Raw genomic sequence first — 25,360 nt, 5'->3', positions numbered from 1 at the left:
TATTCCTTTAATGCTTTATCTTTTGTGCAGAGAAAGCCAGTCAAATCCTCCTCTTCTACTTCTGCTCTGTCTCCAGTATCTGGCTAAACATGTCACCCTCCATAAGTTTTTTTTTTGATGGTGGTCTCTTTGCATTCAGCGATTTCTATGAAGCCAGTCTATTCTTGATGGCTAGAAATGTCATAAACATACACATCTTATATGATTAAATATTAAAATAAGGAATTAATTGAACAAAAAGAACCTGAATTTCCTACATGTTTAATTAACCTTTATGTACTGCTATCAATGCAGACCTGTTCTGTCTTGATAATCAGCCGAAAACTTAATTTCTAACACACCCTAACTAATAAAACAAAGAAATACTTATTTATAATAAAAAAATGTAATTCTGTTGAGCTATTTTAAGTGTGTTTTCTGTTGCATAAATAATTGAGTCATAAAAATGTTGTGGCGTAGCTTGATTGTTATTCTATATACCAATTTTTGTAATTAAAGTTTTATCTGTTATTTTATATGTTAATTTTATTCAAAAGTGTCATCTGAACAGTGGATGTCAACATTTATTGTCTTTTAAATGCACAGCATTTAGTGACTGGATGCTTTAGAATGAGAAAAAAAAATATAGACAACAAGAAATGAAGTTGTAAAATAAGATTAAACACTTTTTTATTAGGCGATTAAATGTATATTCCAAAAAAGTTTAAAAAAAATTGATTAAATGTATATTTTTAAGTAATAAATATAAATAGAAAATTAAGGAAATTGTAACTTTATAATATTGGATGCAATTTTTATTATATGTGTATATATTATCGATTTTATTTTTTCCTTATACATGCATTTTTGATGGTAAATTTCTTGCTCTTGAGCGACTAGTCAGGCCTCTTTTTTTAGCTACCCGGAAGTCGAGAAGTCTTAGACCATTGCTTTTGTCTTGTGGTCACGTGACCCGTCCTCCTCCAGCCACTTCCCCAAACAAACACCAGTTGGAGCAGTTTTTTTTCCCTCTAAGTAAAACCAGCAGAGGTGTCAGCCTCTCGACATGCTGTGGCGAAGCTGTCAGATAAAACAACCTCTTCTGAAGCAAACCCATCGATGAATGATCACTCAGGTGAGCCAATCAGAGATTATTTTTTTTATTTTGGCTCCGCTGCTATTTCGTTAAACGCATAATGTTTTCCTAATCGGATGAGTCTAGCAGCAGGAGCTCCACTCTGGGATTTTGCTGACCGGTGTTCTGCTGAATAATGTGTTTGCAACAAAGGCAAACATCGACAGGCAGCGATCTGCTTTTAGCTGGTGGCACCAGTTTACAGTTTGCTGATCACAATCACACCCGCAGGTTAACCCGATCCCTATAATACGGAAGGGGATTAGGGCCACTGAAAAAAACAAAAAAGTTAACTGATTTTTAAATTTCATTTCAGTATAATATGAGAAAAAAGAAGTTTAATCTCAGAATTCAGACTTTTTTCCTCAGAATTCAGTGATAATTCTGAGTTTAAAGTCATAATTATGAGATTAATCGCAGAAGTCTGACTTTTTTTCCTCAGAATTATGACTTTAAACTCAGAATTTTCGATCTTAATGTAAATGGGCACCATAAAGGAAGGAATGTGGGAGCACTAAACTTCACTGACAAAGATGTGAGGTGTTTGGGAGGAACAGTAACACATTGGTAATTAGAAATAGGGCAACTGCCAGAGGGCTCCCCGGTCATGCTATTTCATTATTGGAGGAGCTGTATGTGATTAAAACAAGAGAGCTAGTTTAGTCTTTAAAACAGACATGGCTACAGCTTGATGATAACATGTTTGATAGCTGAAAGAATTCAGTCAAAATTCTGAGAAAACAGTCAAAATTTCAGAACAAAAGTCAGAATTCTGAGATCAAAGCCAGAATATTAAACTGAAATAATATTTATCAATCAGTTAACTTTTTTTCTTTTCAGTGACATTTTTCACTTTCAGTGACCCCAATCCTCTTCCGTACTTTAATACATTTATACGTGTTTTTCCATGTCTAACCCTAATCTGGATTATGACGAGTTAAACAAATGTTGAAGAAAATACGTGGTTGGAAGAGAAAGGGGGTGAAATTAAAGTCATTTTTTTCTGAAAAAGTTTTAAAAAAACAATCCACTGGACTTTGTTTCCAAGGCTTGAAGACGTTTCGCTTCCCATCCAGGAAGCAAAACGTCTTCAAACCTTGGAAACAAAGTCAAGTGGATTGTTTTTAAAAACTTTTTCAGAATGACTATGACCTGGATGACTGAGAATCTTCATCTGCATAAAGTCGGTATGTTCTTTTAAATCATTCTGACTCTCTTAGCTAAGGCAAGTTGACTTATACAGCACATTCCTGCAACAGCACAGCTCAAAATGTATTTTAAAGCATGTTATACTTAGGTTATAGAGAAGGACTTTAGATTGGGATGATGTGCACTGCTTTCAGAGAGCAGCAGTGGATCATTTGCAGCGGTCTAATTGACTTTACAGGTAGACCTGTGACATTGTTGCTTTAATCAATTCCAATAAAGATTAACACATGGATGGGTTTTCAATTGTATTTTATCCAATATTAAAAATATACTCTCTCCAAAACAAGATGTGCAGTTATCTCCGTTGACATCCCATTAGGTTATTTCTTTTTAGAGTTCAGATGAAAGTTTGGTTAAAGGAACTCACATGGATACATAGCTGGTAAAGCATACCTACTGCAATGGCCAGAGAGGATTTGTTTTAGGCTATGTGCTTGCAGCACACGCTCACATAGGCCGACAGCTCAGCCATTTTATTGAAAATCCTCATAAGGAGGAGGAGGGGAGGGGATTCTCAGTTCTATCACTTCCTGTCTTTGTTAAATTCAGAAGATTTAGCCCTTAAATATCTAAGATCAACAGCTTAACATGAGTTAAAAAAATCTCTTTTTATAATGAACTAATCATTTTATTAGCTGAATTCTCAGATCTACGAGCTGAAGACGTTTTATTGTTGTCTCCCTTTTATCTCCTCTTTCTTTCATCTTTTGTCCTTTTTCCTGTTTTTCCTTTCCTGTTCTACTTACATTGCAGTGTCCATATAATCTGTAATGCTCCCTGCATAATTATAATAAAGCTATTTACATGCATAAATCAATCGATGGCCGTGCTGCTCCGATTGTGAAAGCAAAATCTGTGGGGACCTTTTTGGCATCAAGACAATTATACTTATTGCCACATTGCCAGACAGGACACTAGTAAAACAAAAAAATAAGATCTAGAAGGTGATCAATGAGCAGGTTTAAATCAGCATTTCTTCTTTCACACACTTACTTATTTCCAAACAAACTACATGGTTCAGTCCATTTATGTATTATATGCTCTGTAAAGCCTGTAGTTTGTATATTATATAAGGGCTGCTCGGTGACGCGGTGGGTAGCACTGCATTGCATCAAGAAGGTTCTGGGTTCCCGGCCTGGGGTCTTTCTGCATGGAGTTTGGATGTTCTCCCTGTGCATGCGTGGGTTCTCTCCAGGTACTCCAGCTTCCTACCACAGACCAAAAACATGACTGTTAGGTTAACTGGCTTCTCTTACCAAATTCTCCTTAGGTGTGAGTGTGTGCATGAATGCTTGTTTGTCCTGTTTGTTTCTGTGTTGCCCTGGCGACCTGTCCAGGGTGTACCCCGCCTCTCCCCCGCAGACAGGTGGAAACAGGCACCCCTTGCAACCCCGCTTGGGATAAGCGTGATGGAAAATGGATGGATTTGTATTTTATATATATATATTCTTTATGTTTTGTTTTATTTGTTGGTACTTTTGTTGATATGTCATGATTCTGCTTGGTTGTCTCTCTGCTTCTTACTCTTGATATTCCAATGCATTTTGGTGAAAGAACTTGCCGCCAATGCACAAGATAAAAGTAATGTTTCTCTTCTTGCCAACAGCCTTTAATCTGCAGTGATGTCTTTGTTTATTTAAATGCACAATAAACTGAAAGTTCACATTAATTTCATATTTTGCCCCTTTTAAGCACATATAAACAACATTGGAACCAAATAGGTCTGTCATTGTGTGTGTCTCTTTTACCACATGCACATTAAATTTAGTTGGTGTCCATCTGGGATACAACCCTTAATGGATTGGAGTGAACAGTGGTCATGTAGGAAGCTAAACTGCTTAGCAAGGAAATGTTTAAAGCACAAATCAATGATCATATGTATCCAGTAAAACCTTTATTGGACAGTTATAGAGAAAGTTGCTGTATTCTGTTTGGCTTTGTAAACTTTATTCAACATTGTGGATGCAGTAAGCTGTTGGCTCATTATTTAAATTGGATTTTTAGAAACCCCTGTGTGGATAAAACACAGCAGATTATTATTACTTTTTTTTCCTCTTTTATATGTATTAAAAATAACTATTTTTATTAAACTAATCAATAATCTGCATGGGCCTTGATGTACTTTGCTTTATTATTATGTGTGTTTCTGTTTTTGTTGTATTTCCATCACTGCAGCAAAAGAGCCTTTTGATTTTAAAGTGGAATTGAAATAAATTTAAAACAATCAAAATTACAAAAAAAAAAAAAACAAACAAGAAAAGGTTCGACATTCATGATCTAATCAAAGTAACTGAGTTGTAAACTTTTGCATTTGCTTTTTAGTTTCACTAATACTTTTTTCTATGCCATTAATTTGATGAATGCACTGAGGCTGCACAATCATAAAATGGTTATTATGTTAAGAACAGACTGAAGAAATATTTAGCAAAATAATTTAAGATGTTCCTGTGATGAATTTAAAATGTTTGAAAAGCTCTTATCACTTCCAGACATGTTTTTGCTTGTTTTTATGCTTTTGAATGTGTTTTGTGCCAAAAGATAAAAGATTAAACAGGATGATCTTCACTCCCTTAAAGCTTTGCAATGCATACAAGCCCTTATCTCTCATGAGTTATTATGAAAACTTGTGATGCAGCCTTTCTCTAACCTCCATCATGTGTGTGTGGGGGAGTGTGTGTGTTCAGCATATGTGTGTGTGTGTTTGGGGTTAAACTATCCTTTTAATCTGAAAACTGATCCAAATATCAGAACAGCCAACCCTTGTAAGATTATTGTGTATTCTGCAGGATTTAGTAAATATGTTAAGTGGAAAATATCTCTGTTTGAATCTCTACAGCCTTATTTACTCAAACCAGTTAAAGAAACGCTGCAGCCCGTTGGCCTAAGCGGACGCATCATGGTGGATGTAAACAAATGGCCCATTTTCAGCTTGATGGGGCCGGAGGAGCTCTCATCAATAAGGATGGCCTGCGTGTTTGGCTCGTCTGCTAATGAGGCCATCTACATCAGCAACGACGAGGAGGTGAGAGGCCAGAGGAAACGCTTATTGGTTTAGTTATATTCCTGAGGGTTTTACAATGTCATGTCGAGTGCTTTTGCTGATTCTTTATGCACAGAACCACATTTAATGTTATTTTAACCACAGTTTTCTGATTTGTTTACCTTCTTATTAGGGCTGCAACTAGCGATTATTTTGCAAATCAGTTAATCTGTTGAGTATTTTTTATTTTTTTTGAATAATCGATTAATAATCGGAAAACAAAAGATTCCTGAAAGAACACTTTTTATAAAATTAAACCACGTGAAACAAAAATGATTCCACTTGAGAAGTTCTGGATAGAGCATATTGACAGATGGAAAATAAAAAATAAAAATAAATAAAAAATGTTTTATATATATTTTTTTACATTTTGGTATAATTGCTGCTTAAGGGTTGGTTAATCTGTCAACTAAAGGCATATTTTATAGTCTCTAAAGTCAAGCTAATGATTTATCGATTACTAAATCAGTTAATTATTAATAGAATAATTGATTAATCACGATTAATTGTTTCAGCCTTACTTATCCAACACATAGCTGTTTATGTACAGTCTATCACAGTTAAAAGCAGGGGAAAAACATTTTACAGGTTACAAAAAAAATCCTAACAATGTTGACTTTTGCGTTTTAGGGTAACGTAATTCAGTTTTCTCGATGAACAGGGATTAACTAGTGATTTTAATGCTGAACAGATACATTTAACAGTTAATTAAAAAAGGATAAAAAAAAAAAAGCCTTACATAATTTAGAAATATTTTGGTATGTTCTTTTTACACCTCCTGCGTTCACCATTATTAAAATCCATCAAAAAATATTAAACCATGCATGTATACCTTTGATCCTTTAAAAATTTAAAATCCTCTGTTTATTGTATGTTATGTCATCCCATTAGGAATAAAAAGTATGCTTGAATGTAGGAATTATTAAAATCTATGAGATATCTGACTGAAACTGTACCTTATTTCTACCAGCAGTAGTTAGACATGAATAACTAAACATTAGTAAATGAAACTAATGTTTAGAAAAATCATCTGAAATTCATTTGTTATTTTTTAAATGCAGAATTTAATCAGTAACCAGTTTTTAAAAATGTTAGAAGTTTCAAATTCTTACTTTTGGTCTCTGGGGGTCAAACAATCCTGCCCTTATAATATGAGCTAAAGACCACTTCAGCGCCTCCTGCTGGTGCTGATATTAGGATGGAAAATTATCTGATTTGCTTGGTTTAGCTGTGTTAGGGCTCCTAGGGAGAATTGAAAAGGAGGAAAAAAGTATGTTTTGCCCAGACAGAGTTCCTTATTTTATTGTTTAAACATTAACATCTGAAAAAAAAATTCTTAATAAGAAAACACTTTATGCATTAATTTATTTGTTTCTTTTTTCTGTCATATGGATTTAAAGTCAGATCAGAAAATATGAAAAGCAACATTTTGTCATATCCACAGCTCATTGATTCTGTAGATCAGAGTTTTTATTTGTGCTTCTCTTGTAATTTCCTGAAAGTATTTCAAATAGAAGAAAGTTTAAAGAGACACAAAGTGTTTTGAAGAAACTCTGTTTGGGATTTTAAAAACAAAGTGCACAGAAATCCTGTGAATTGTTATCTCTGTTTGGCACTTCTCCCTGATCCCCGTCACTTCTCCCATCTTATGTCCCTGCACACCCAGGTTTTCGTTTTTGGGCTGAACTGCAGTAACTGCCTGGGAACGGGGGACAGCCAGAGCACCATCGTCCCCAAAAAGCTGGACTTTCTGAGTGGCAGGAAGGTGGTGAGCCTCAGCTATGGGAGCGGACCTCACATCCTGCTGGCTACAGACGGTAGCAGCATGAAACATGTGATTTATCCCCAACTCAACCAAACATTCAGCCAATCCACTAATGTTTCCATGTTTCAGACGGGGAGCTCTATGCATGGGGGCACAATGGCTACAGCCAGCTTGGAAATGGGACGACCAATCAAGGAGTAGCTCCTGTGGTCGTTTCTGCAAACCTGCTCAACAAGAAGGTCACAGAGGTGGCTTGTGGCTCCCACCACTCCATGGCCTTAACCGACTCAGGAGAGGTAGGTTTACTGTAATATAATGCTTTTTGACCTATTGCAACATTTCAGGCTTCAAAAATAAAGATATAAAATTTTTATTTTTTGTGAAGAATGAACAAGTGGGATAAAAATCATGAAGTGAAACAAAATTTATTGGATATTTTAAACTTTTTAACAAATAAAAACAGAAACAATTGGGTGTGTAAAATTATACAGCCCCTACTGCAATTTCCCAGCTTGGGATAAATAAAGTACATCTATCTATCTATTGAGTTAATACTTTATAGCGCCACCTTTTGCTGTGATTACAGCCGCAAGTTTCTTGGGGTATGTCTATCAGTTTTGCACATAGAGAGACTGAACTTTTTACCCGTTCTTCCTTAGAAAACAGCTGGAGCTCAGTGAGGTTAGATGGACAGAGTTTATGAACAGCAGTTCTTTCCAGAGATTCTTGATTGGATTTAGGTCTGGACCTTAACTGGCCAATCTAATTCCTGGATATTTTTATTTGTGAACCATTCCACTGTAGATTTTGCTTTATGTTTTGGATCATTGTCTTGTTGGAAGATAAATCACCGTCTCAGTCTTAAGTCTTTTGCAGACTCCAACAGGCTTTCTTCCAGAATGCTCCAGTATTTGGTTCCATCTTCCAATCAGTTTTAACCATCTCCACTGTCCCCGCTGAAGAAAAGCAGAACCAAGCCATGATGCTGCCACCACCACTTTTGACAGGGGAGTGGTGCTTTCAGGGTCATAAACTGATTTGTCTTTACATCAAACAATAAATTTAAACAATAAATTTTAAATTTAGCATTATTGCCAAATATTGGATTTTGGTTTCATCTGACCAGAGCAACTTCTTCAACAAATAAGGCTTTTTATGGCTCTCTTTAAAAATGGCTTTCTTCTATTAAGGCTATATTTGTGCAGTAAACCACTGTTGTCCTATGGGCAGTCTCCCACCTCAGCTGTAGATCTTGGCTGCATCTATGATCAGTCTTCTCCTTGTTTGAGCTGAAGGTTTAGCAGACATCCCCGTCGGTCCCCGTGGGCCGCTGTCCTGCAGGTTTTAGAGGTTTCTCTGCTCCAGCACAGCTGATTTACATTGATAGTTGATTAACAGGCTTTTGCTGAACTGCAATCATCAGAATCAGCTGTGCTAAAGAAGAGAAACCTCTAAAACCTGCAGGACAGCGGCCCTCGAGGACCCACCTGGTTTAGAGCGATGACCGGGTCTACATAGATTAGCTGTGGTCTCAAACTCCTGCCTTTTCAATATTGCTGCTTGCACGATGCTCCTAGTGATGTTTAAAGCTTGGACAATATTTGTGTATCAAATACAGCATCAAACTTCAACACAAGAGTATCTCAGACCTGCCTGGTGTGTTCCTTGTTCTTCATGATGTGAGACGATCACAGAGCAGGTGCATTTATACGGAGACTTCATTAAACACAGGTGGATTGTATTTATCTTTATCAGTCATTTAGGTAAACATTGGATCACGCAGAGATCCTAACTGAACTTCTGGAGAGAGTTTACTGCAATGAAAGTAAAGGGGCTGATTCATTTTTCGCGCCCCACTCTTCAGTTTTTATTTGTTAATGTTTAAAATATCTAATACTTTTTGTCCCCGTTGTTGTTGATTCCTCACAAAAAATAGAAAAAATTTGCCTCTATGTTTGAAGTCTGAAATGTGGCAAAGAGTCAAAAAGTTCAAGGGGGCTGAATACTTTCACAAAGTACTGTAAACCACAAAAATGTTTCCATCTTCCTTGATAGGTTTCTGAATGTTGGCAGAGAGCAGACTAGAAGCTGCTTTCAGACCTTTCTGTTGGTACAGGACACTCAGCTTTGTTCAGAGGGAGTGTGAAGCAGAAACCAAAGTCCAGTCACAATTAATCCCCTCTGAGTTGAAACCAGGGGGAAAAGCTTAATGTGCTGAGCTAAACATGGCAAAATTAATAGGCTGACATGGAAATAAAACAAAGAGGACTTGTCAGAAGTAAGGGTCATACAAACATATCCACGTGTCTTTTACAATTACAAACTTGATCTAACTTTCATTATATATGTATATAGTGAAATTGCTTATTTATAGAGATGTATCTTATTACTGATAGTTTATATCATAGCTATATTTAAAAATTATAATTATCAACAGTTTCACAGCCACTGTGACATTAGTAGACTTTATTCCGAATTAGCATGATGTTAAATGTGTCTTAAAGAATGAGACTGTGCTATCCTATCAGTACTATCAGTACTATCAGTATCCATGTGTGCACATGCATGTCTAATAATATCTATGGCTGTATCCGAACGTCCGCCCTAATCTCTTTATAGAGTACTCTATAGCGGTTACGCCACTTTCTAGTGGGTGAAACACTAGTGGTCTCAAAATTTCCCACACTGCACCTGAAATGTATTGTGCAACCATGGTCACTAGACAAGCAGCATTTTCATCAAAAGCTTCATTTTGCCAGAAATAGACATGTCCATGTTTAGGAGAATGAATGTAGTCTATTCATTTTCACATGGGCTGTCAATTCAATCAACTTTTTTAATTTAATCCAATTCACTAACTTCTATGTCATTCGTCTTTTAAATTGTTTGTATGGTTTTCAAATCGTTCATTATTTATATCCATCTGTTCCAGAAGATGAATGCTGCTGTATGTAAATAATAATTTGACTGAGAAAATTAATCGGCTTAACCATTTATTATAATGATCATCAACCAATTTAGTAATTGAGTAATAGATAACTGGAGTCTACAGACTTAAAACATGCCATTTGCTTAAAAAGCAACCCACTCAAACCAATAATTATCCTGAAATTGTAAAAAAAATAGATAAACAGTTTGCATTTTAAAACATTTTTGTCTGTGATTGAGCTCTGTCCAGATTCCGTTTAAGTGGCATAGTTTTAGTTTCAACTGATTAAAAACTGACCGTCTGAAATGATCAGTCAGGCAAAGAGAGCATTAATTGGAGAAGAGGTACATGGTAACGCTGGAGCTGCTGCAGGGGAGAGTCTGACTATTGGAAGGACCGCAGGACGAAAGGAAAGTTAAACTAGAGCAATTAGAAGTCATGTGTGCAACAAGCCCCATAGGAGACTGAAAAAGAAGACTGAGTCCAGAATTAAAGAACTAAGACTTGTTGCCTTTATTTTTATTACTTTTATAGCATTTAATAAATTGTTCCCCCTCAACGTGATCTTCTTGTCCTCTAGGTGTATGCGTGGGGCTACAATAACTGTGGTCAGGTGGGCTCCGGCTCCACAGCAAACCAGCCTACACCTCGCAGAGTCTCCAGCTGCCTGCAGAACAAGCTGGCCATCAGCATCGTCTGTGGTCAGACCTCGTCTCTGGCCTTGGTGGACAACGGAGAGGTGACCGTTTGGGTTTATAGTCAGAGCCGATGCTGGCCGGCTCTGACCCAGATCTGACGTGTTATTTTTCCATTTCTCTGCAGGTGTATGGGTGGGGCTACAATGGGAACGGGCAACTTGGACTTGGTAACAACGGAAACCAGCTCACTCCTTGTCGACTTGTAGGTCTGCAAGGTGTATGTGTGCAACAGGTGAGAGATCCGTCACTTGGGTGAACCTCCTAGTAGCTAAGCTTTTTAACATGTTGTCACCACAAACAGTTATTGTTTTTTATTACAATTTCTTGCAAAAGACCAACATAAATTAGTCAAAAGTAAAATGATTAATAGTTTCCAGGGGTGTTAGAAATTAGTAGGGGCATTTGTAATCACTCTCACCAGGTCACTATAATCACCACAAATCTTTTGGTGCAAATTTCTACCAGCTTTACACAACTAGACTAACATTGTTGTTTGTCTTCTATAAAATAACGCAAGCTTATGCAGATTAGAAGGAGTGCATCTGTAAACATGACTTTCTTTTTGTTTTAAGGTATTTTTTATTGAAATTTCACAAAATATACAATGTAAGATTTGTCAAAATTGAATACAGTTAAAAGTTTTTTCTCCCCCAAGAAAGATTCTGAAAAGTAAAAAAAAAAAAAAAAAAAAAAGGATGTAGCTAACCACTGAGAATAGCATACAAAGAATATAAACAAAACAAAACCAGGTCTCAGTCATACAGCTACATTAACTATTGTTATTCCAGTTATTATTCTTATTTTTACTGTTACTTTTAGTACTATTGTTAAGATACCTATTACTACTGCTATCATTGGTGTTAGTATTTTTTATCATGATTACTATTTAGTATTGCTATTTTTATCCTTCCTGTTATTACTAATACTACCATTACTATAAATGTTCCTACCAAAATCTATATCTACTACTTTTATTGTTGCTTTAAAATGACCCATAGTAGTGTAAAAACAGCCTATTAATCCATTTAAACTAATTAAACCAGCTAATACACTGCTTAAGGAATAAAAGGAACATTTTTAATTCTAGATCAGAACTAATTTGACCTCAATACAGATCTCTACTACAAAGTAAACTGGCCTTCACTTTCTGCCCAATGCCTCACTCACTGGTATGTCTTAATTTATAAAACAATTATTGGTGCTCTTCATTTATATTTGACACATCTTTTAAAAAGAAATCAAGAAAGTTCTAATCTCCGATCTATGGACGTCCTACAATTTGCTGTCCCCAAAGTACAAAAAGAAATGCGCAAGAAAAGTTTTCAGCTCCCAATGCCTGGAACAAATTACATACTAAACTTCACATTCAAGCCCCTGTGATGCTGAAAGAAATTTAAAATCCTTGTTAAATCCCTGTAACTAATCATGTCTGTATGTAAATGTTTTAGGTTGGCGTTTCTGCAGAGTTTTAATGCTTTGAATTAGTTTGATATGTTATTTTATGTGTTTAAAAAAAAAACATTTTTGTGTTTTATATTTTGTAACTTATATGCTGCTCTCCTCTCGGCCTGGTCTCTCTTGCAAAAAGAGAATAATAATCTGTCGCTAACTACAGTATTGGTCTCTCATCTTTATTTTTTTGTTGTTTTTTTTCCCATACCTGATGTTGTTTTCCCCAGATCGTCTCCGGCTACGCTCACTCGCTGGCGCTGACAGACGAGGGTTTACTTTATGCTTGGGGTGCTAACACTTATGGGCAGCTGGGCACAGGGAACAAGAGCAACCAGCTGAGCCCGGTTCAGATCCTGCCGGAGAAGGAGAGGTCAGCGAGTCTCCCAGCTCTCTTTAGATATGATTCCTGCTGCTTCTGCGCCGCCTGACTGCTTTGTTTCTTTACAGAATCGTGGAGGTCGCCGCCTGTCACTCCACTCACACGTCTGCTGCTAAGACCCAGAGTGGTCAGGTGTACATGTGGGGCCAGTGCCGGGGTCAGTCCATCGTGCTGCCCCACCTCACCCACTTCTCTTGCACAGATGACGTCTTTGCATGCTTCGCCACGCCCTCCGTAATGTGGCGCCCTCTTTCCATGGGTAAGACAGGAAACTAAGGCACTAAGTGTTTAGATTTTCACTACCCTACATCCAGGCAGCTGATCGCCAATGTTTGAGTAGTTTTGATCCATTTAGACATTGCAGTAGTTTGTCCATGCTGTGTTCATGGAGCTGGGTACAGGAGGCCTCTTTGCAGTAGCTCAACCTGGAGATGTTTTCAGGCCAAAGTTCTAGGTTTACCCCAGCATATCCTTCAAGACTGGCATCTTAATCCTATACCTAAAGTAAATCGACCTAAAGTACTATTTAACTTAGCTGTAGTATCCAGGATCACCAGAGGTGAGTCCGACTCAAGATGGACAAGTTTTACTGTGAGCTCAGTGGTTTCAGTTCTTTCTTTTCTATGAAAAAGAAGCAGCTCAGGATTAAGGAGAGGAGTTTAGGAGATGTTTACCAGCATTTTGCATCCTCCTCTGATCCCAGCCTGTATTCCAGGTTATAGCATCAGATTTATTTCTGATAACCTATAAGCTGTTGAGACATGCCACTCTGACGCATGTTGTTTATTTGATCCATTGACTCATTTTGGCCTGTTTCCATTAATTACGGTGCTTTGGAATGAAAACTCAACATAGCAGCTGCAGTCAAAGCGTCGCCTTCTGTCAACATAAATGTTATTGTTATCAAGTTTAGCTCCTAGAAGTTGTTGCAATATTTTCTTTCGATGCACAACTTTTATAAGGAGCTGAAACCAAAAAAAGTTGATAAATGGAATTTACTCGTTTACTCTGCAGCATCCGGGCATTAGAAAATAAATGTGAACAGAAACTAAAACAGGAATCTTGTAATTTTTATAAATCGCATATAAAAGATAAGAAAAATTTGTGACATTAAATCAAAATCATATTAGATCATTAAATGAGAATAAATATCCGTATTTGCAAAATGCTATATGAAATAAGTTTGATCACTTTTAGAAAAGTCAGGAAGGGAAATGTTTGCTTGTAGAAGTTCCTGATCACTGAAGGTGATCAGTTCACATTATCTTAGTAGAAACACAGTGAATGTGAGATTTAACGTGTTTTGGAGCAAAAGGTTACCCTTAAACGCAGAAAAAATTAACCATTTGCAAAAAAAATCAACAAAATGTTAGGTTACAGTTTGCAAATCCACTCAGGAACATGGCCTTCATTTTTGTAGACGCGACTTGCGATCAAACAAAGTTGGATTGATCATAATATCTCCATCTCAGCTAATGGAAGTAAAAACAGGAAGCTTTCATTCCTAAGAAGACCATCCCAACAGTAAAGTATGAGGGTGGCAGCATCATGTTGCATATAGAAGGTTTCATGAGGATAGAACGTTATCTACTAATATTGGAACAGCAGAGATCAACTGGGAAGGTATCGTTTGGCAATAAATGAGGTGACAACAGGGACAGCGACCTTTTAATGATAAAAGGAAACAATTTCCTTTTATGATTAAAATGATTAAGATGATCCTGAAATAGATTTCCTGCCCCACATAGAGAAGAACAATCTATATTTTCCTATAGTGTTGGTAAACCTGTGGTTTCAAGTGTATTGGTGGTGATTTTCTCCCTTCAGAGCATGATGACTTTCTAACTGTGGCTCAGGCTCTAAAGAGGGAGTTTGATAACCCAGAGACAGCCGACCTTAAGTTCTGCGTTGACGGCAAATACATCTATGTCCACAAAGCAGTGCTGAAAATCCGGTCAGAAACCCTAACCCTCCCAGACGTCTCTTCCACTTAAAGCCTTCATGAAAGTATCACTGAGCTGTTTTCTGCCATTCAGGTGCGAACACTTCCGGTCGATGTTCCAGTCCCATTGGAACGAAGACCTGAAGGAGGTGATTGAAATAGACCAGTTCTCCTACCCCGTCTATCGCTCCTTCCTCCAGTTCCTCTACACAGACAACGTGGAGCTGCCTCCTGAAGATGCCATCGGTCAGACACTGACACACACACACACCCATATACTCACACACACACAGCAGCCTGGTTTGTTTGTGTCGTCGCTAAGCGCTCATCCTGCCTGTGGCTGTTGCTCCCTCAGGGCTACTGGATCTGGCCACATCTTACTGTGAGAACCGCCTCAAGCGTCTGTGTCAGCATATCATCAAGAGGGGAATCACAGTGGAGAACGCCTTCTCTCTGCTGTCTGCTGCTGTGCGCTACGACGCCGAGGTGAGTCTTCCTCAGCCTTCAAAGTCTGTTCTTTATAAAGGAGAGCTTTGCTAAGCCTCACATAGGAAGCTGCAGTATCAAAGGTTAGCCTAATAGGATGCATGAGTTGTTCCAATAAAAATCTTAATTTATTTCCACTTCTTTCATGTCCTTCTTTCCTTTCCCATTCTGTCTCAATCTTTCATTTTTTTCCCAGCCTGGCTCCATACCTCCCTTGGATCTGTCCATCCTTTCATTCTTATTCTAATTCTTAACTCTTTCTTTGCTCCAGTGCTTTTCGTCTTTCCTTTCTTCCTCCTTTCCTCTTACCGTCTCTCCTTGTCTTTGTTTTTCTTCTATTTCTTTCCTTGCCTTTGTTCTTTCTACTCTTGTCTCTTTTCTTTCCATCATTTCCTGCCTTCATACCGTCCCTCTTCTTTTATCATTCCTTATCTTCCATCCCCTCTGTCATTTTCCATAAAAATTTCAGGTAACCTTGGTGTCCTGTTTTTTATTGCCACGTGACAAATGCAAAAAAATCCAACATTTAAAGAACACCTTTATTCTGTGAAATAAAATTCCCTTTTTTTTTTTTTTTTTACAAAAATCAATAAAAGATCCAAACATCATCCATTCAGCCACAGGATTTCTACTTCAAAGCATCCTGATATCTTATACAGTTAGTTGTGCTCTTAATATAGCTCCACAGCATCATAGATCCTCCACCATACTTCACAGTGAGGCTGAGATGTTTTTCAGGTTATTTCTTTTCTTCAGCTCATCCTAAAAGAGCGTCTGTTTCCATTTAAAGTCTCCAAAGCGTTTAGCAGCTGTGATAGGAGGACTCCAGCATGTAACTCTTTGCATCATTTACATCATTTTAACTTTTGTTGTTTTAAACCCTTGTAACCCCAGTTTGAAATATTCTGCCTTGGCAGATATTTTATTTTATTTTTTCAGCTTTTTTTCCTCCTTTTTTTTTTTTTGAATGTTCTGTTATGTTTGGGGAGTGATTTCTATAAATTGTACTTTCAGTCATGTCAGAAGAATAAAAAAATTTAACTGTAGATCGTAACTTTATTCCTTAAAAGTTCAAAAAATATCCACTGGCTTGGTTTCCAAGATTTGAAGACGTTTTGCCACCTCTCCAGGACGCTTTCTCAATTCAAGACGTAACAATCGTAACTTTAATGCTTATTGACTCACTTGAAAAATATTTTTATAGTTAAAAAACATAACACAAAAACATAAACACTCTGGCCTACTGTAATAAAGGTGAGATTATTTTAAACCTTTTTCCCCGCTTTACCACCGCAATAGGTAAATATGGATGGAGCTGTAACAAAAAAGGGCTATTTCTCTGTTTGGTTATTTTGTAAAAAACAAAACAAAAAAACTATATCAAAAATGAGCTTTTCCATCACACTTATTTAATATATCTTAAACTTAGACAAATTTTATTTGTAATTTTGTTCACACAAGTGTAAAACAAAAAGATATTTTGTTTGGAGCAGCTCTCTGGACAATTTCATATTTTTTCTTTCTTTAGGCCTCTGTGTAAACATCAAAATAACTGTTCAAGCAGAATTGTTTTTCCCTGAGTTTAAAGCTGTAACTTCTGTTGAGGCAAATAGAAAAGTTGATCCAGATACTGTAAAAGTAAAGCATCATCAGGGGGGGTGGTAAATATTTTGCAGTACAAAGGCAAACTGCCAGTTTGTCCTCACTTGGCCGGTATTTGTTGACAGATCCAGGCTGTTTAGTCACTTCCTGTTTATTTTCTGGGGTGAGCTGATGATTATAAGGTCTGTCATCCGTGTTTTATTTCTGCACGTTATCTTTCCTGTTAAGTAAAAAAAACAGTAATTTGTTTTGATTTGATAACATTCAGATAGACGAGTCACTTTTTATTTATTGTTTGACCAAAACTGCCTTAGTTGATTATCTTTCTTCTGTTTAGGACCTGGAGGAGTTCTGCTTCAAGTTCTGTGTAAACCACCTGACTGAGGTGACCCAGACGGCTGCTTTCTGGCAGATCGACGGCAATTTGCTTAAAGATTTTATATGTCGAGCAAGTCGATGTGGAGCCTTCAGAAACTAAACCTGGACTGCAGGAAGTGATGGGAGCACATGCAGAGAGGAGCTTCCTGCAAACCATCAAATCCAGTCAGTCTCTATCCATGGTGGAATAGTTCAGGGTCCCTCAATTCCAGTCCTCCAGAACCAGAACTGAGGAACCATGGTCTGGTTTGAGAGGAATCGTTAGCCAGAATTTGTGCGTCAGCGGTAACCTTGATAGGTGGTGTCTGAATAGTGCTGGCAGAGAGGAAGGAGGCAGGAAGAGTCGGAAGCTTCCTATTATGGTTCCTTCAGGATAGGGAGCTTTTGAGGTCCCTCACTGGCTTTAAGGAGGTATTAGGAATCCCACCATACTTAGTGTGAAAGGACGTAGGCACAGACCACCCCAGGTGTAGTTTGTATGACACATCCAGATGTACACCATCATATTTTGGTTTTCATTTGTAGTTCTTTTTCGGAATGCTGTATTCCCAGACTGACAAGCATCGTACATGTGGGATCCCATCATGTATGGACGTCCAGAAGGCTAAAAGGCACAGCAGTTCACAGGCTCCTTTCCGATCCACAATTCTTACTGTTTACTTCAGGGATGGTGAAGGAACAAAAGCCAGGAGCTGTAATGAAACCGTTTCACAGTCAAAGAATCTCTGCACAGAGTAAAACATCCCTTCCTGATCACTGAATTCAGCTTTGAGTTCCTCTGCCTGAACCGGAGCGTGCATAAACTTTATTTTTGCACATTGAGCAGCAGCTGGTTACTCATATTGCCTTGCTTTTTATATTTTTTACACATATTGTATAAGGCATCAGCAAGTGCTATTGCTTATATGCTTTATGCTTAACTTAAGACACAAATTAACTAAATTATCAGGTCATTATTTTAGTGAACTGATCAAAGCTTCCCTTATTTAACATGATTGTGCTGCTGTCAGTGAAAAGTTTGCAAGTCTAGACTTTGCACGTGAGGATAAGAAGTTACAATTTTAGATAAAACAGAAATCTGACTGAAAACTAGGAAATATTGAATGTCGGTGCATAAATCTTTATTGGTCAACATCACTGAAGGAACCCAGGTTGAGATGCTGGTTCTTAATCAATCATTTTGATTTATAGTGTTAAATAATTACTCGTTTGCGTACTTCCACCTACCAAACGTAAAATAAAAGTGTTTATTGCTTTATGGTTGACAGTTGCTGATGTTAGATTTTTTTATTCCTAAAATTTCTGTATATGCTGATGAATAAATCAAACAGTATTATAGTTTCTTAGTTGTTTTGAGTAAAATGAACAATAGTTCTCATTTATTTGCAGGACATTAAAAATAAATATGTGCCAGTAAAACATTTTGCTCTCGTATGAATAAAACAATTTCTTTCTGGTTTTCTGCAAATAATGTGTGTCATTAATATTTGTCATTAATATTCACCACGTTTCTCAAAAAAAAAATCGGACTGAAATATTTTCATACTTTATTTAAGTCGACATCAGTTGGTGGAGTGGTTCCTCTATCTTTGCTATGACAAAATACTCCATCAATGTACGGTAGTTAAGGTAAGTTTCCTTGTCTCTCGGTATAAATTACAACTTCAAGAATCCAAGTATGAAATTTTAAACTGGAAACTAAATCAACTGTATTTCATTAGTAGACTAAACTTAACATAATACCAGATTTTTCTAGGCATCTCTTCTTGTTCTGCAAAAAGTAATTAAAGTCAGAAGGATGTAAGTATTAAGCATAAAGAACTACCCTTGCAGGTCCCCTTAAACGTAAACCAGTGTCAGTCAGACATTAAGATACATTTTCTCTAAAGGCCTGTTTTTTTTTACAGTAGTGACCAAAAAACATCAGGCCTAACAACAGAACAACAAACCAACCAAGCACAGACTAAGCAATATTCCAAGCTATCGCCACTGCTCTGTGTTAATGATTTTTACAACAGGGGGATTGGTATAGCCTTGTGAGACCATCCTGATCTTGCGAGCTTTCAAAATTTCACTCGCTAAATCCATTTGGCGGAGTCAGGTTAGAATTGGTAACCATCATATCCACAGATTATGAACAGAAACTCATGGATTAATTATTTCCTGGAATCAGAAAATACCAAAAATGACACCTTCTCAGTGAATGTGAGCACATTTTAAAGAGATGACTTTTCCCTCTGAAAAGAAAAAAACATTAAAAAAATAAAACCCAAAGTTCTCTCATCTTAAGGTTCTAATCAAAAGAGATGTTCCACTTTGCTTTGGTTTTCTTTTTCTTCGCTGATTGATGGAGCAGCTACTAAAGTCTCTGAATCAGGAAGGAATTAAAGTCAACATCTATAGAACAACAGACAGGTAAAGTATGAAGGTTTGTCTTTCCAGTGAGCTTTGTTGTGTTGCCGCTACAAAACGTAAAAAACCTCCCCTTTGCTATGCTAAGTGGCTTAATGGAACTTATTTTTATAGAATCTTAGTAAAAAGCCAAGTTATTTGTGGAAAATCTCTTAAACATGATGTTTTCAGCATTTGTTGACATCAAGTTATAAATCAATAATGCTTAAAACGGATGCCCTGAATGTGGACAGAGATCTGGTCGTCCACCAAAACCTACAGGTTTGGGAAGCAGAGCACGTTTCTAATTGATTCAAAGGAGCCGAATATACGTCTGAACAAAACATACATTTTTAATGTTACTTTCATTTTAATCAAACAAGGTACAAATGGTCTTTCAATTTTAAAACAGTGCACTTTTTTGTAAAGACCGATGCTGCTGTAACGCATGAGAAAATATATATATTAGAACTTAAAAAGCTAAAGGAAGGAGTTCACAGAAAAGTGTTTGTGCAAATAAAATAATATTTTTCTTAAAATGCTAGTTTGTGTTGAACATGTTGGAGATTTAAAACCCAACTGTAAAATGTTGCAATAAAAAAAAACACCAATTTTACTTTAGAATTTAATAAAAAAAACAGACTATTCATAATCGAACAATCATCATGAACGTGTGAGTGTAAACAGACTTGGCTCTCCTAAAAACAGTGACATTAAACCATTTGTAAACACAGTGGGTGCATGTTTGAACAATGATTAACGTGAACATTCCTGCTACATCGAACCACTTTTAACATTGAAGAAAAATACAAAAGCATTAAAATACATCAACAAAGTGAAAACACAACCAATTTTTCATTAAAACAGGACCAGTGATAACAGCTGGAGACCAGCAGCTGGAATCATTTCTGCAGGGCCGAGACGACGTCCTTCAGAGCCGCTGACGCCCTCTGCAGCTCCAATCGTCTCCTTTCCAGTTCTGAAATCAGTTATCAGGTAAAATTCAAAACCTTTTAAGTGAGGGAAAAAAAAATAAAAAAACATCTATCGTCTTACTGAGAGAAAAGTGGACCAAAATCTTAATTTCTTGTGAGCACAAATATGCAGGATAAGGTTACCTTGTTCCTATAAACCTCAAGCTTAACAAATTTAACAATAAAACTGAAAAATATCAAATAATTCTCAGAAAAGGAGGGAATATTCTCTTTCCCCTATGCTTAAGCTCTTAAAACCCACCGCAGACCTTAAAGTGGGGGTAATAATTCAGAATGCATAAAAATTCCACCGGTAAAATGTTTACCAGCAGGTGGAGCCATTGTGCGCAGCTCCAAGCTGACACCAAAAGTTCCAAACCCCTGAAATTTTCTGAATGTGCGGTTGACATGATGTAGAACAAACATAATACAATAAAACCTGCCTTTTCTCAAGTACATCTTTATTACTGCTGTTCAAAAAAGACCTATCATTTCTGAGAATAAAAAAACAACAACTTTGAGTCATGTTTGAACTGATGCAGGTTGGTCTGTGTTCTACTCACCCAATTTATATATTAGGAAACTAGAGGGTGTTAGCTTTCAAATAATGTATTGCACATGTAATTTGGGCTTACAGTTCCTAATTTATTTGCTTTTCCATTTGGGTATGCAAAGGGCTGCAGCAGGGCTGTAGTTTGATGGAATGTATTTATATAAATTAGAATAAAAAGCCCCAAAGGCAAAAAAAAAAAAAAGTTGAAAACCACTGGAATCTTTTTTTTTCCCAAATCATTCTTGTTAATAATTTAAATTTCAAATGAGCTAAGCTCTCTGTAAACAAAGTAGATGAGATGAAGGCCTGCAGGCCAAGTTTAAATGGTGAGACGTTGCATGATGAAGCTTTTTTCTCCAAGAAGCTTAATTAAAGAGATTGTTAGATCCAACCTGTAAGAACTTTTTAGGGGCAAACTCTTATCATTCTGGTTTTGATGATTTTGTATTTAACTCCACAAAACACTGCAAACCGAGGACTGCATACAAAAAGCAATAAAAAGCAATTTTGTTAAAACCTGCATGATTGTATATTATGTTGGTAACTTTATTTATGCATTAATCACAAGCTTTTTCAGACATTGACCTGGTCCCTCCCAACAATTAATTTTAGGCATTTAAAAGAAGCAGTATAGCGTTCCCAGTCCATGGTACGGGCATTGTTTTAGGTCAGCAGTAATTAAGGCTTTAAATCATGAATGATGACCTTGCCTCCATGTTCCCTGCATGTGTGCTACCCTCTAGTCTTGGAGCCTTAGAAATGTCTCCACCATCGTTTTAGAGACTGATGCCATTGATTTGGTTTATTTTCCACTCTTCAGTTTCTTTAGGTCAGGAAATGACCTGCTGCTTTAGCAGATTTAGCCTATTGCATGTTGTAGCTTTCTGTTAAGGGATTTTCCTTTGATGCTTGGTAGGAAACCAGACTTTTTTTTTTTTAAACATAATGACTCTTTTGTATATATTAAAGCTGGTTTTACTGGAGCTATAGCTTCAAAAGTAGCTCCTGGATTAGTTTTCTGAACATTCAAAGGCAGTCGGGGAGTTAACATACCTTCCTCCTGCTTGGTAACAAGGTCTGCAAGTCTTCCTGAGTCCATTATCATCGAAAGTGCCCGGTCATAATCTGTGGAGAAAGCAAAGTCCAGCTGTTTTATTTATGAAAAATAACCCACCCATCCATAGTTATGCACACCCAGACACTCCAAGGCTCTCTGAAGCTCACCACACAGCTTTGATGGAGAATTTAGGTCTAGATAGTGAGTTGATCATGGTTGCTTTTGTATCTCATGAACCATTTCTCTGTTAATTTGGCAACATTTCCGATAAATGTTGGCAGAGATTCTTTTCAAACAAATAACAGAAACATTTATGACCAAATTAAATATTAACAATGGTTAGCAGAGAGGGGGAGCACTATAGGTGGTCTTATGCTACGTTCACACCGGCCGCAGCAAAATCGCGTCTGCTGCTTCATTTTTGCTGCTTGTACCAGTTAGTTCTGCAAAAGTGGGTCTGACGCGCGCTGGGCGGAGCTTCACTATCCTTTCTCTGCCTTGCAGCTATATTTGCTGTGATCAGTGGGAATAAAGTAGTTTTAATATGTTTTNTGGGCGGAGCTTCACTATCCTTTCTCTGCCTTGCAGCTATATTTGCTGTGATCAGTGGGAATAAAGTAGTTTTAATATGTTTTTAAGTGAGAAAATGCACCTGAAAACGTAATCAGTGCAGTCAGTTCATTCAGATTATCATGCTGCCTTCCAATATTTTTTCTGTCGGAGCCGCTCAGACCCCCACATACCAGTAGTGCGCCGACAGAAGGAATCCCTTCATCAGCAGCCAGAATAATAAAAGCGAACATATTCTGCTGGCAGATTTCTGCATTTTAAGTTAATTTATGCGTCAATTAACTGTTTAAGAGGAGTGATCATAGCGCTCTGATCATCAGTGCTGTGTCTCTCTCTCTGCCAGCTCCCAGATTAGCTCCTCTGATTGGTTGACGCGGCGAGCAGCAAAAGTTCAATTTTTCCATCTCAAGCAGCAGCGCGTTTGCGGCGCATCACACGTGTCAGATGCTTAAACGCGCCCAACTCGCTGCTTCAGCTGCTCAGACGCGCTGCACCTGCCGCTCAAAACGCGCTGCGGGACCTTTTGCTGCGCCTTGATGTGCGTCAACCATTGACTTTGCATGTAAACTCGCTGCTTCTGTCGCGGTGTGAACGCAGGATTAGGTGATACCCACACATGAAAAAACCACTAATGTCGGCCAAAATGTACCAGCTCTCATAGAGAAAGCTTTTACTATTTCTTTTACAATTGTGTTTATTTTTTATAGTTACAAAATAAACAGTAGCCCTCATTCAATGTTTTTTTTGTTTTTCTGATGATTTATACTTTTTAAATATTGATCAAGTAAGTGGCTTTGCTTCTGCAGCTAATTCCGGCATAAAAATAAATAAACAATGCCCATGTTGTCTTGTTTGACTGATTTTTAAGTGTTTTTCATCTGTATATCATTTTATTCATAAACCAGCGAAAAAAGACGCCGTAAATGTTGACAGAAAATCCGAACACCTTATATTAGTAAATGTCAAACTTCATCTATTTGATAGAAATTATTGACTAAATGTAAGAAAAAAACTAAACAAAAGGATTTATTAATCTTTTTAATCAAATGAAAACACCCTGAGCGTCATCTTCCTCACCTTCCTGGCTGGCCCGCTCATCCTGGATCCTGCTGAACATGTTGTTTATTTCCGTAATAAAGTCGGTGAAGATGGCCTCCGTAAACCCGGCCGCGTTGCAGTTTCTCCAGAAGCTGGCCGAGTCGATGTCAGGCTTTGGGTCTGATGGAGGTGTTCCGGCAGGCTCGGTGATTAGGGGTGCGTGTGGGGAGGGTGGTTCTGGTGGATGTGCTAAGGCAACCTCTCTAGGTAGAGGTGCTAGAGGGGTGGGCCATTCTTCTGAAGGAGAGGGGGAAGGGGGAGGGGGGATAGTAACACAGATGGATTCAGGCAGAACTTCTTTAAAGCTGGAGAACGGCACAGAGCTGCTGGGCTTGGAGTGCTGTGGGGAAGCGGTGGAGCTCTGCTGTGGGACGGAGACGGAGGGTTTGAGGACGGGTTCTTCATAAGCCTGGACCAGATCCTCTTCAAAGACGAACTCTGAGAGCAGAGACCGAGCAATTTGTTCCCAGCTTATTCCAAGATCATTATACATTTAAATATTTTTGGTTTCAGGTCTCCCCTCTGCTATCTCCTTCTTAAGAGGAGGCCCCAGGTCATACCTTCTATTTCCCTCTTCACCGTCTGCACCTCCGTCTCTACCATCTGAATGTGGCGACTCTCCTCGGTTACAGCTGCAAGTGCAGGATTTAAGAGAAGCATGGTGCCGACTGCCACCCCAGACAGCAAACTCTCAGACTCCGCATCCTGGGAGGAAACCACACGACTGACATCATGGACAAAATTTGATTTCAGAATATATATTTTTAAATTTTAACTATTATATACAAGTTCAGTGTGTTTTCTAGTGGATCTTCTCTGTACGTTTCCTCCACTTTCTCTTGGACCTCTGCTATCCCTCTCCTGACAAAATACATGAATGCATGACATGAAAACCTGGACAATTTGTGGTGCATCAATCCATATAGATAAAAACACGTACTTTTACACTTATTATGAGCTTGGATATATAAAATCACATTCATAGACTGATGATATCAATAATATGTGCCAATAACACATTTGTTTTATTAGCACTTTTAATAAAACAAATATACTTTATGAGGTGGATATGCTGCTTTATGGAGCCAGTTAGTTTATTTAAGGAGGGTGTTACACAGTTTTTTGAACATAACTCACACTTTGACTATTACAGACTCTGGAACTCACTTCCTCCCGACCTCCGCAGTATTGACTCTCTCCCCTTATTTAAAGCCAGACTCAAAACCCATCTGTTCCAGCTCGCTTATCTGTGAATATACTGCTCTTTTCCCTATCCATGATTGTTTTTTGTTTTTATGTTCCTGTATCTGTATTTTGTATTTTCATCTCTTTTTATTGATTTTTTTTTGTATTATTTGTAAAGTGAACTTGAGTGTCAAGAAAGGCGCTGTTAAATAAAATGTATTATTATTATTATTATTATTATTAAGTCTCTTATGTCTCTTTTTCTTTTTTTTCAGACACCCTGAAAACCAAACACACAGGCGCACATGAAACCAATTCAAAGATTTGATTAAATTAAGACATCTGATATCATGTAGCCGATAACCGATATCGATACCGATGTTAAAGCTGGACAAAAATAAGTATTCATTGAAAATAGCAGTTTTGTTATCCATTTCTGACACTTAAATATATTTTCATATGCTGATATCAAATTGATTTTTAAAAACGCGGTATCGATCTATTTTACTTTCAAAATCTCGTGAAATTTCATCGTTCT

The 25,360-nt window shown here is 37.4% G+C and overlaps 2 protein-coding genes across 2 annotated transcripts in view; one reads left to right on the top strand and one right to left on the bottom strand.

Moving 5' to 3' along the window:
• Positions 1-977: 977 nt before the first annotated feature.
• On the top strand, positions 978-17,681 carry LOC107090092 (RCC1 and BTB domain-containing protein 1-like). The gene is made up of 12 exons (XM_015383278.1): positions 978-1,114; positions 5,160-5,345; positions 7,030-7,180; positions 7,258-7,424; positions 10,638-10,796; positions 10,880-10,987; positions 12,435-12,577; positions 12,655-12,845; positions 14,414-14,540; positions 14,623-14,774; positions 14,884-15,014; positions 16,954-17,681. Exons 1-12 carry the CDS (start codon positions 1,103-1,105, stop codon positions 17,092-17,094), a joined length of 1,668 nt encoding a protein of 555 aa, XP_015238764.1. The 5' UTR covers positions 978-1,102; the 3' UTR covers positions 17,095-17,681.
• Positions 17,682-19,537: 1,856 nt separating this feature from the next.
• LOC107090094 overlaps positions 19,538-25,360 on the bottom strand; it is a 12,285-nt gene continuing 6,462 nt past the window's right edge. The window contains exons 12-16 of the mRNA XM_015383279.1: positions 24,424-24,498; positions 24,198-24,342; positions 23,617-24,075; positions 21,966-22,037; positions 19,538-20,364 (exon numbers count right to left, since the gene is read on the bottom strand). Of these exons, the coding sequence (XP_015238765.1) occupies positions 20,288-20,364; positions 21,966-22,037; positions 23,617-24,075; positions 24,198-24,342; positions 24,424-24,498 (828 nt within the window). The 3' untranslated portion in view covers positions 19,538-20,287. The remainder of the gene's footprint in view (positions 20,365-21,965; positions 22,038-23,616; positions 24,076-24,197; positions 24,343-24,423; positions 24,499-25,360) is intronic.

This window comes from Cyprinodon variegatus, unplaced genomic scaffold (genome assembly GCF_000732505.1).
Source record: "Cyprinodon variegatus isolate N-32 unplaced genomic scaffold, C_variegatus-1.0 Scaffold281, whole genome shotgun sequence".
In the NCBI taxonomy this organism is placed as follows: Eukaryota; Metazoa; Chordata; class Actinopteri; order Cyprinodontiformes; family Cyprinodontidae; genus Cyprinodon; species Cyprinodon variegatus.
This window is presented reverse-complemented; position numbering and strand designations above follow the sequence as displayed.